The 12760-nt window shown below is 39.3% G+C and overlaps 1 protein-coding gene across 1 annotated transcript in view; it reads right to left on the reverse strand.

Moving 5' to 3' along the window:
- Positions 1-12760, reverse strand: part of LOC118411480 (cGMP-dependent protein kinase 1-like) — a 90450-nt gene that overhangs the window by 10560 nt on the left and 67130 nt on the right. Inside the window, exons 6-7 of the mRNA XM_035813768.1 lie at positions 2164-2241; positions 504-598 (exon numbers count right to left, since the gene is read on the reverse strand). Of these exons, the coding sequence (XP_035669661.1) occupies positions 504-598; positions 2164-2241 (173 nt within the window). The remainder of the gene's footprint in view (positions 1-503; positions 599-2163; positions 2242-12760) is intronic.

Here is a 12760-nt window from a genome sequence, read left to right on the forward strand (position 1 = left end):
TTCACAGAGATTGGAGCTGCATTGACAGCCAAAAAATTTGGGAAAGTCAAATTTTTGTGTTGGAAATTACAGATCAAATTTGATTCAGAATGATGTCTACCAAAACAGGTGAACTTTCAAGCTTAAGTACAACTTGTTACTGTAACAGTTCCATGTTCCAAAATAATCACTTGAAGTTCTTGAAACTCTGATGCCTTAGGATAACATTTGGTAACTTAGGTCTCTACCACAGAAGGACAATTCAGAGCCTCCTTTTTCAAGACATCACCAAAGGTACCATCTTATGATCATGACATTGCCATAAAATCAGAAACTAGGAAATCGGTGAAACCGACGAAACAAAATTGACAAAATTAAGTCTTTTTCGTTACACAATCTTATCTGATTCTTTAGTAAACGTTTTAATGACCATCTGTTGCCTTCATCAGTACAAAATAAAACAAGTACCATCGGTGCTATATGAACTTGTCCATGCAATCCAACAGAACAAAAGTTGAAAAAACCTGAGAAGTGCTTTCTCTCCAAACGTTTCTCCCCGTCCCAGTCTTCTGGTCAGTTTTGGCTCCTCCTCTCCTTCTATTTTCTGGGTAACCTTAACCTGTAAGAAAGTAATGTTATCCATTTCTTCAGAGTGACTCCTATACCTCACTTCACTTAAAACCAAACGCAAACATTTTCCTTTGACAGTTAACCCTAGTTCACCTTTATCCGTTGGGTAACCTATATCCGTTGCCTTTAAAAACAGGGTTTTGGGGATATCACGTCGACTTGACGTTGTTTTCAAATTGCAATATCTTCAGTACATTGCAGTTTAAAACTACCATTGGTCGGCTTGATGACAGTAACTGTGCCTAAATACCCTGTTTTGAAAAAAACGGATAAAGGGTCCCCCTGCGGATGAAGATGAACTAGCGTTAAACCCAGTGTTTGACTGAGTACCATCCTCTGTAGTGGACGCTGGTCCAATTCTGAATTTGCTTGCTAACCACATTTATCATAGTTAAATACAGGCAAGCATGCAAAAGGATTGCGCCAGTGGTCACTACGGAGAATGGTACTCAGCCTAACTTTTTTTGCGCTCTTTTAAATGATTAAATATGGAGTTTGCAGAGAATGTCCTCCACAAAATTTACTTGCTGTGGTTTAAAGCCATACCAATCTAATTTGTTGGTTCACGGATGTTTAAAAAATCATTAAAAAATATGCTTATGGAAAAAAAACAATTAAAACAAGGCCAGAGGACCAGGTTTATGCCTTGGTGCACTCAGTTTCATGGAGCGAATACAGTCTCACTCAAGTTATCCTCCCTGCCCTATGTTTTTATGATGTCCACTTGGTACATCTCTAATTTTAGAAATATAAGAACCAAGGAAATCGATTGCCATGGCCTTACATTGAATCTGGAGTTTGCAGAGTGCTCCGCAAAATTTACTTGCTGTGGCCTTATTAAACGTGAAAAGTGTATGTTGCGTGATTCCCATTATAGCACCTCAGCCTTTTGAGGATCCTTCTCCAGGATTATGAAAAATACCCCAAATCTCTTCATGTCACTCATGTTAGCACTCAAACCTTTAAAAGCTTTCACTGCGTGCCAGTCATGACTAAACAGTTGAGCACTTAAAAGGCAAGATCAACTGTAGTACCTGAATAAGCCATTAGTAAAGAATTGCCACCATTAACTACGCTAATCTTGATATTGTACATTGTCTTATAGTAATGATAGAATAATTTTTTACCCACTCACTTTGAATCTATGATAAGTACTGAAAAAATTTGTTTTTTTATACAACGTGTTTTGACCATTCTGTGTATGCCAGTCATGACTTAACATTTAGCATTGAAAAGGCAAGATCAAGAGGATCAGAAAGCCGTCTACAGTGTATTTCAGTAATCTATTTACCTAGTAGACTCATACCATCCTGAAATACATTTCACATCTCACAGTACCTTTATGCCAACTTTTTACTCTCCTTTTTTAAAATCTCACTAAAGAAGGACCAAGAACCCCCTTCCACACCATCCCCCAGATTGGTCACTTTGCCCTTACCATTACAATAAATAAAATCCTGGCTAGAGCCCTGAAATATACTATAGTGGAATTCCCCGGTTGATTTAATGTCATGTACACATTTATGAGAAGACCTAGAAGATTGACAGGCTTACCTCCCCCTCAATAATGATGAAGAAAGTATCTCCGGTTTGGCCCTCTCTGATGATGTACTCCCCTTCATGGTAGAAGTCCTGAACAACACATTACAGGGAAGCAATTTTCGTTATTAAGAAAGTTTTGGGTACCAGTACATAAAGTAGAGGACATTTCATAAAGTAGTATGCCAGCTATTACTCTGGGTTGTCTCCAATTTTGAATTTTTATTCGTCCCACTCGATGTCTGGCAGCCCATTTGTGAGAACTCCCATTTTCAGTTGGGTTGCGCTTAGATTGCTCATACCACTGAAATAGACTCTTGCCCCATCACCTCAGGTGACCCCCTACTAAAGTAGTCTCTCCATAGACCATGTATTTGGGCCATTCCCATTTTGTAGGCTGTTTGTCTCAATGGTGTTCTGTATCTGTATCTGTATCTATATAGCCGGTATAACTGCCCTTCAGCGTAACACAACGGTGGTCATGATATCAGGCTCCGTAAGGTGAGTTTAAGTTCTTCATTCATTTATTCATTTATTCATTCATTCATTCATTCACTACTCACTATCTCACTATCTGGTTTAGTGTTGGACTCCATTGTTCCAGTGTCTTGCAAGGATTAGATGTTGCGGGAAGTCGTTTAGGTTTGATTGCTGATCTTCATTCACAACCAAATGTTTTCAAAGAGCCTAGGACCATCTTGAGATAAAATGACCAGTTCACTTTGCACTAGCTGCTGATAGCTGCTTGGCCAACAATGCAAAGTATGCATGCAACAGTACTGTCATGTTTTGAACTACATTGCAAGGATGTTACCGCTGACACCAAGCCGCAGTGCAAAGTAAACCACAATTTTTGTCCTGAAGAAGATAACTGATGGCCATTGAAACTTTGGCTCTTGAAAAAACTGACGATAAAGAACTTTGTTAACCTATTTGAACATATAGTTTGGAACATCCTTGTTTGATATATCCTCTGGCAAGCAGAACTGGCGGCTCCAAAAAAGTTAAAAGTCGAACACAAATTGAAGCATGGCAGATGCACTTACAAGCCTTGCAATCTATCCAATTACGTCTCCTGCGATGGTTTCAGCCTCCCACCAACCAGCCTTTTCTTCTTCCCGTTATTACCTCTAATTTGACCTAATGGGGAGTATCCCCCTTCAGAATTGATTGGTGCTTTGTTTGAACTTGCATTTACGTGGGAGAAACTTTCGGGCTCGGTAGTCCGTCAGAAATGCAGAGGCAGAAACATCAAAGAACGTGTGTGTCGTATAGGAAGTTTGAACTCCCATCAATATGTGCACATGAACTGATCACTAGTGCGTGAGAGCCTGAGTTCAAATTTGGCACTGACTTTGACCAATTTGTTCAGTGCTTTACACGGCTCAATTCTAACTCCCAGGAAAAATTGAGCCATGTAAAGTTGTTTTCAAGCAGAAGTTAAAGTTGCCAAGATTTGCCAGCTCAATTTTGAAGGTGCTCGTTCCTCATCTCATATACATCAGACTGTCAGCTCTCACAGACTATAATTGACACAAATGGTCCACTTATAAAAGAGTCAAAAGAGGGGCAATATTGTCTGCAGACACACTACATTAAATGGAACACTAACGTCAATATGAGCACATGAACTGATCCCGAGTGCGTGAGGGTCTGACTTCAAATTTGGCACTGACTTTGACCAATTTGTTCAGTCAATCATGTTTCCAGGAAAAATTGAGCCGCGTAAAGATGTTTCGAAGTAGAAGTTTAAGCTGCCAGCTCAAGTTTGAAGGTACTTGTTCCTCATCTTATATAAGGCTCCAGATTGTCAGCTCTCACAGACTATAATTGACATCAAGTTTCCACTTTAAAAGAGTCAAAAGAGGGGCAATATTGTCTGCAGATACAGTGAATGGAACCCCAACATCAATCTGCACATATGGACTGATCCCGAGTGCGTGAGAGCCTGAGACCAAATTTGGCACTGACTTTGACCAATTTGTTCAGTGATTTACACGGCTCAATTTTTCCTGGGAGTTCCAAGTTGTAAAGTTGTTTTGAAGTAGAAGTTAAAGTTGCCAAAATTTGCCAGCTTAATTTTGAAAGTACTTGTTCCTTATAAAGCTCAAGATTGTCAGCTCTCACAGACTATGCTTGACACAAAGAGAGGCAACACTAAATGGAACACCAACGTCATTATGCTTTAGAGGGGCAATATTGTCCTTTTCGCACATGGACTGATCACAAGAGCGTAAGAGTCAGCTCAAATTTGGCACTGACTTTGACCAATTTGTTAGGTCGATCATGCTACCAAAAAAGACTGAGCCGTGTAAAGTTGCTTCAAAGTAGAAGTTAAAGTTGCCAAAGTTTGCCAGCTCAATTTTGAAGGTACATATAAGGCTCTGACAGCTCTCACAGACTATGCTTGACACAAAGTTTCCACTTTAAAAGAGTCATAAGAGGGGCAATATTGTCTGCAGACACACTACATTGAATGGAACACCAACGGCAAAATGTGCACATGAACTGATCCCGAGTGCGTGAGAGCCTGAGCTCAAATTTGGCACTGACTTTGACCAATTTGTTCAGTCAATCATGTTTCCAGGAAAAATTGAGCTGTGTAAAAGCTGTTTTGTCTTAAAGTAGAAGTTAGATTTGCCAATGTTTGCCAGTTCAATTCTAAAGGTACTTGTCCCTCATCTTATAAGACTATAGATTGTCAGCTCTCACAGACGATGCTTGACATACATGGTCTACTTTATTAGTTAGTGAGTTTCAATATTGTCAGACTCTGCTCCTCTTTGTATGAGACATCTGTCTGAATGACAACTTGACTTCTACAGTTATAAATCTTCTGCAAAGCTGTCATAGCTACCACAAAATCAGGCCCAGGAGATACCTTCGTATGGCATGGGGGCATTGTGAGGGCATGGAGCAATGGTGTGGATTGCCTCCTTCCATGCTGTGGAGCTCTAGAAAATTTAAAAAGTTGAAAAATTGGGTATGTTAAGGCTTCTTAAGGAGGTAGATACCATCAGACGAGTCACAGTTAAAGACTGCGGCAAAGTGATCTCAAACCAGTTTTAGCTCACTGAAGAGCTAGTCTTCCACTGGTTGTGACAGAGAGGACAGACGCTATGTACAGTATTTACAGGTTCATTGTACCGGGGAAATTCCCCTAGCTCTTTACGACAAGCACAATGAACAGTGGACCACAGCTTAACGTCCTGTCCTAAGGACTGCAACCCTTTCCAGTAGCGTGCATATTGGGTGAGCAACACAGCCGGAATCAAACTCACGGCTTCTAGTTCCAGAGGCAGGGCTGCTAACCACTGGACTACGTGCGCTACATGTGGCCTAGCAGCATCCCTGGTCAACCTGAAATCTATAATACTCCTGTCAGGGAATCTGCTCCCTTGGGTAAGGGGATGATTGGGGTTGGTACTGATACAGAAAATTCAGGTCCATGTCCGGTTCAGGTCCAGAGGGTCAGGTCCAGGTCCGGACCTGAACCTGGACCAGATTCAGTATGTGAGAGCATTTGACTGGACAATACTCAAAACATTGGTACCTTTCGCTACAAATAGTATGTTTTGTGGAGTATTTGACTCCCACTGGCATTCTAAAATCCTGCAAGACTAATTGCCTCTGTACGATTGACTGGAAGACTTTGTAGAGATTACTATAAACTCTACCTGCTTCGCACTCGTTTTTTCGTCGACCAGTAAGGCCTAAAATGCGTGAATTTCTGATCATATAATCCGTTTATTTTCTAATCGGTCCAACATCTGGTCTATCGATTTTTTTCAGGTCCAGTTTTTCCGGACCGGTACAATAAGAAAAAACGGTTTTGTACCAGTCCTAGGGGATACCATGGTTAGAGCATAGGGTGCAGCAGCCCTTTTCCTCATTTAAAAACCTCCGTAAAATGTTGCTCGACTGGGCTCTTTCCCCCAGATGGAAGGATGTGCCTATTCCATCGAAAATGTTGAAAAATGAGACTGCCTTAAAATGCCCAACAACAAGACAAAGTTTTTCACACTCTTGCACAACATTTGGGGTCCCATGAGGACATCATCCCATCAATCAAGACCGTGTAGCTTTGTAAGTGCCAGAATACGAGCACTTTCAGAATTGTAAATGGGCATGTCTCTGAGAGTAGCCTCAGTGGATTCCACACCACCCGTAGGATAAGTGTAAATTGCATGTTTCCCCCCAGGCAACACTGTGTTTAAAAAGCAGCTGCTCAGAGATAAGGCAAAGATCAATGGACAGTTCAGAAGCTGTCAAAAAGCTCATTCTTAATCGAGAGCTGGGGGCGATTTTTAACGGGTTTGCGGAAAAGCCTGGCTGGCCTGCAGGCGAGCCAGGCTACCCTTTTTGGGTATGGACATATTATAAAGCCACAGGTAAGAGTAACATGCATTGGCATAATACCGGTCATAAGCCTTAATATACCGGTCGATTAAAAATAGTGGAACTTAAACAGATCTACACATGCAACAATAGTTATTTCTGAGGTGTGCACACTTCAGACATCTAGGTGTCCAATACATAATTTACGAAGCATCGATAACAATGCATTCGAAGACAACAAGGCCAAAAGTTTTCAGGTCATTTTCGGGGCAGGCGAGCTCGTCGTGGGACAAACACACTGTCACGTTCATCGCCAGATTTGTAGATAATAATCACATGTGATCACGGCACAAGACGAGCATGATTCAACAGCAATCTTGAATTTCTTTTGGTGACCTACAACTCGTGTTAAGGTGGGTTTACACCTGCGTATATTTTCATGCCGCATGAGTTCCGTTTTGACATTTTTCGACATTTTGACTAATTTCTTCAATACGCGGCCGCACGCACAAGTCGCACCTCTATCGCATCTGAATCGTCTTTAGAAAGTTTCACGTACGCAGGCAAACGAAAATATACGCCTAGTTCGTCTGATAGTTTTGGACATGCACAAAACTATCATTCGTACGCAGTTTGGTGCCCAAAACGTTATGGATGCGCAATACAGTGGTCCCACGTCGGTCGATTGCGCTATGAAGACGCTACGTGTTTGCGCTTTACACGCAGTAATACGCGGAAATCGCGGTAATGCGAGTACATAGCGTTCTTACAGCGCAGACACAACGCACCATGAGCGACCGTATAACGAATGCACACATAGATCACGATTTAGTACCGTGCGTTCTGCGATCGCTTTGCGCATACTACGCGTACTGATAGCGTGATCGACGCACACTCCGGATTTGAAATAAATACGAAGGTGCATCTGACTCCAGACAAAAAAAATCATCTCAAGATGTATATAGAGTCCATTCCAAGACACCATGCGGATGTTTGTTGCCATTGTTTAGAATTGATTTTAAAGTTTTGTAATTATATGTCTAGGACATTTGATACTTCAGAAATATTTTTAACACTGTTTCAACTTTATAAATATTTCCCTGGTCCTGTAAAACTTTGGAAATATTCATGGTGTGGAATTGGATACTTCTAATGGTTTCTAAATAATGATAACAGCATTCTACCATTATTTACCATTTTCTACCATTTTCTACCATTTTTTGTAAATGGTTCGGTGGGCTGGGAAGATAGCAATTCACACATCCTTGCAAAGTATGGTTGGGTGCCATGCAACAATGGCCCACCACTAGCCCACCACAAAGGATCCACCAGTGCCCAGCAGTGAAATCTAAAAATATACAGATGAAACAATAGGGCTTACTTTTATGGGGGCAATAAAGTAATTTTACCATTTGGCCAGGTTTATCATTTTTTTGTAAATATTTGTAAATGTGAAATAATCACAGAGAGGTTTCACAATTATTCTAAATAAAGATGTTTTTGTACAATTACTTTCAAAATGTTTCTAAAATATTCAAAGAAATTCAAATAAATGAGTATTTTCTTAGTCAATTTTTTGAAAATAATTTAATTATTGTGGCTCAGATATTCTTTTATTCAAAATAATTCAGACTAATTATAAATATCGCCTAAAAACCCTCATGGTGTCTTGGAATGGACTCTAACTTTATTGCACAACAATTGTACGAGGTACAAAGTATGGCATCTACATAACTACAGTGCTTATAGCACTGTAGTTATGTAGATGCCATACTCTTAACTTTAGTTAAGGCTTATCTAACTAATACATGAGTTGTATTATGGGATAAGTTTCTTACAATCATTGGAGGCTTTTACAATCATTTGGGGAATTTCTAATGTCTAAACCTTCTTTGATATATTTTCCTATATCTGCCATGCAGGGATTGTCACATATCACCAGTCAGTTCAAATCCGGAAGTACATTTTCCGTTTTGATCGCAGCCAATGTTGAAATCCTATTTTTTCAACTTTTTTCTTCCTGGACATATATCAAAGTTTTACGTACCATTGGAAAGCTCATGTTATCCTGAGTATCAGGCTACTTTTTTAGTGTCCTAACGTACAAATTTCTTGAGATATTTGACTTTAAAAATTGCTTTTCCCGCGGTCTAAACATAAGTTCCCGCAGGAAATTCTTGTTCCCGCGGGACTGAGCAGGTTGTTCCTTCGGGTTTCAAAGCTTACCCCGATTGCAGACCGCATACAATTAACACCATGAAAATCACTGAATTAATTAGAATCACACCTGGTTAGCTTGTGTAATTAGCACGTGTATGACCAATTCAGTATGTCTAGGAGAGGCCGACGGGATGAACAGGAAATCCTCGGGACCTGTCCCCCAACAGAAGCTGATTTTTCTGCATCATGAGCTAGCTGACTCAAAAGAAGGCATTGCTTGACTTCAACGCTCAATATAGACATAACAAATGTCATCTTTGAAAGGATAGCACTGTACGGGGTCCAATATATGTGTTTGTTTTGTTTTGTTTTTTTCAATCACACAAGGCTTTGGCCATTATATTCTCTCTCCATGGTTTGTAACATAAGATTGAGGTGTCTGAGTTGGCTCAGTTGGTGTACAGTTTTTCCTGACATCAGGGTGGAGATGTTGAGACAGTTTAATTTGCTTTGATTGTTATTAACCTTCAGCCCATTTGGGCTAATCTTCCAAGATTCAAAACAATCAACATTACTATACAACATACATTTTACAAAATTAATCAACAATCAAAGTATTTACAATAGAGCATAGTGTCTCAGGTCAAAGGTCTTAGAGATACAATGTTTGAGATGGCTTGTCTAAAACTGGACAATGTACGGACAATTGACTTATTGTCAGATGGCAATGAGTCCCAGAGTAGAATTGCTTGGTACAGGAAGGTACGTTTTATAATGTTTTAGGTTTGGGTAGTCGAAAGTTGTTGGATACAGAAAATGTAGTGTTGTACATGTGGGATGAATTTAAGTTAACTGGTCTGAAGGAATTGTACACATTTTGTGGTTCGTAGCTAGTGAGGGTTTTGAAGAACATTTTATCAGAGTAATTACAGAGAATTTTTTGAAAAACTTGTCAAAAATGTTGAAAAGGTTGGACCTCTGCAGGTCTCCCTCACACATCTCTGAGAGGTGTGAGGAAAGGCGTGAAAAGCGTGAATAAATTTGTCATGATATGGACCGTTCGGGTCATGATATGGGCCGTTCGGGTCCATATAATGGACTGACGGTTTCACAGTCAGAAAGGATTTGGATTGATGATTATAAGGCACACTTCAATCCCCTTAGACTGTTGACTGTAAAGCAGTCATTGCTTCTGGGGTAGTATTAGACCAAGGAGGTTTGTTTTTACCCAGCTGGGGGTATTAGCCTTGAAAAGGCCATGACAACATGCAATTTTGTCTCCTTTTTGCCTTTTAGTGACTTACTACAGTCATGTTTATCATAATTTGTCTTATGTCGCCAATCCAAAGTTAGCAACAATAGCAACTGAGACAAAATCTGACAAAATAGAAAGCCCAACAAAATCGTCCATAAACTGCTAGAGCCATAACCTCTGCTTGGAGAGTATGGATTTCTTAGTCTGTGTCTATTTGCTGGAAGTAGTTATATTCATATCTGGTGGAGCACTGGTCAAATTCCGGTGTTTTGCAGTTAGAAGTGATGTGTTGCCCCGGGTGCCTCTAAAGACTCTGGGTCTGCATGGCGAGTTGTGACAACGAGTTATGCTGAATTCAGAAGAACACCCTACGTATTACGCTAAATCAAGGAAGGCAATTATGATGAATTTGGTTGCCTCACTACGAATTACCAAGGTCCTTGGAATTACGTAGATCAAGGACGTTACATCAGCTATAACGTCCTTGCGTAGATAAGGTGGCTTTCCCTAGAGTTATGGGAAATAACAATAGGCTGCCTACGCCTTACCGAAAAGAACATGCAGACCTTCTCTAAACCTTTCCTCACTGACCTCATTAGTTAACTCCAAGACTTACTGTTATGATACAGTAATAATGGATGAATCTAGTCATGATACCATGCCACAAATAAAGATGATAATAAATAGTTGTATTTCTTGGCTTTTCCAGTTTGTTCTGTTTTTTACCTCCTTGTTTTTACTGAACTTAGCCTACTCTTGAATTGATGGCTTAAACTTTTTAAGACAGGGAAAAGCCTGTCGTAGAACACTGTAAAGTTTTTCATTTTACACACAGAGATAACACTACGGTTACTCAAGGAGCTATCATCACAAATGAATGATGAAAGCTCCTTGAGTTACTGTTACTGTAATCAAGGCTGTAATTATTGTTGTATGGCAGTTTTTTCCTGGTTCTGTCAAGCTCTCAAGGTGTTTTGTCAAGTGTGCAACAGGAATTTGAATGATAAAGCCTGCCCAGCATTGACACCTCTCTTGGCTCCCTATTGTCATGTATGTACTAGCTATAGGTGGAGACATTAGCACAGAAGCTATTAGCTTATTCCATTTTAATATAAGATTGGGGATAATGTTATGTCTGGAAAATTGTCTTCCCAGACATTTGTTTGTGTAGAAGCAAAATATTTTCTATGGAAATTATTTTAAATTAGTTCTTTCTGTGTCTACTCTTTTCTTACTCAAAAACCAAGGAGGTCCCTGTTTCAACCTTTTTGACGAAAACATATCAAGTATTTCAACAATACTAGTACTCTGGACTTGAAAATATGAAGTGCACTTTAAAGAAAAAATTCAAGATTTTAGAAAAGATCATCAGTGAGAATACCACTTTATATCATGATTCCCTTTTGTCTAACCAAGAATCACAAAGACCTCATTCATCAATTTCATGTTGCAAAACTCCAAACTGTTTTATGGGTTTTGTTTGTAATGTGATCTTTCCTTGAAGTTCATGGCAAATACCCAAACAAAAACTTCTAATTCCACTTTCCCCCGTGATGCCACCAACTATGACCTGGATTCTCGCCTCTTTTGTGTTCATGATGATAATTCGCAAATTCGACTGGCAGTAGTAGTAGTTCGCATGAAATTAAATGTTATCTTCAACAAAAAGATAAACAACAACACAGACACACCAAATCAAGCATCCCAGGAAATTGGGGGTTCTGGCTGGCCAAATTGGTAAAGTATAGGTACCCAAGCTAGTGTTGGCAGACCTCTGTTTTGCTAAAGTGGGACTAAGACCATTAAAGATGTTATTGTGGGTTTGGCAGACAAATTTGACATTTGTGTCTGAGTTTTGTGAGGTCAAGTAGGTTATAATTTGGCAGAAGTAGAGAAGAGATTCTGCTCATTCCAATTATTTACTAGACTAACTAAACAAAATATTTGTGCAATATATGAAGTCAACACATTTTACTCTGCAGATTTGACAAATAATGACCGAGACCAGCTTGTTGCAGATGGCTAACAGTAACAAAATTTTTACAGGATGTAGAGAAGACTGAGAGAAGACTGCCTACTTTTTAGAAAAGCTTTCCAGAAGATAAGAATACACTTCAGATTATTTGAAATTAATCAATTTTAAAGTTTGTCCATTTTGATAAAATTTAGGCAGTACGTATGAATTCAACAGTCAATATCTAACTTTCTGATAGTAAAATAAATTTTCCAGAAATAATTCACGCAAACACACTTGTTGTGTATTCTTTGCATGTCATTATATCATAGGTTTTTATTATACAAGCTTGTCTTTGCCTTTCAAGTTTACATGCTTGGATTTTGTAGTTTTTGTACGTGTGAATCTGACAACCCCATTCGTCATGTTGACAGGGCCATTATTATCAATAGTAATTATATTTCAGCCATACCATAGGTATGGTGAAATATATTGTTATATTGCAATCCATACATAGTATGGGATTGCAATATATTGTTTTTGCTGAGTTTCTTCTTCTCCTGTCAAAATCTTCAAGTTGATTCAACTTTTTCATTTTGGGGCCAAATGAGCTGAAATTTGGCAGGGTGGTAGGGATAGCAAATACCCCCAGGTGTTTTTTTCACTTTTTTGATAGAGGCCTTAGAATTTATGATATTTAGGGTTTTTGGTCATTTTTAGACAAAATATGTATATTTTGGGCCCCTGTGCCCTGGTATTACAAGCTAATGACCTGAAATTTGGTACAGAGGTGCATTGGACATATGAGCACAGAAAACCATCAACACTTTCTTCATAGATCACTTCAAAAATGAGTTATTTTAGGGGTTTTGGCCATTTTTGACTAAAAATGTATATTTTTGGCT

The sequence above is a fragment of the Branchiostoma floridae genome, chromosome 3, assembly GCF_000003815.2.
Source record: "Branchiostoma floridae strain S238N-H82 chromosome 3, Bfl_VNyyK, whole genome shotgun sequence".
In the NCBI taxonomy this organism is placed as follows: domain Eukaryota; kingdom Metazoa; phylum Chordata; class Leptocardii; order Amphioxiformes; family Branchiostomatidae; genus Branchiostoma; species Branchiostoma floridae.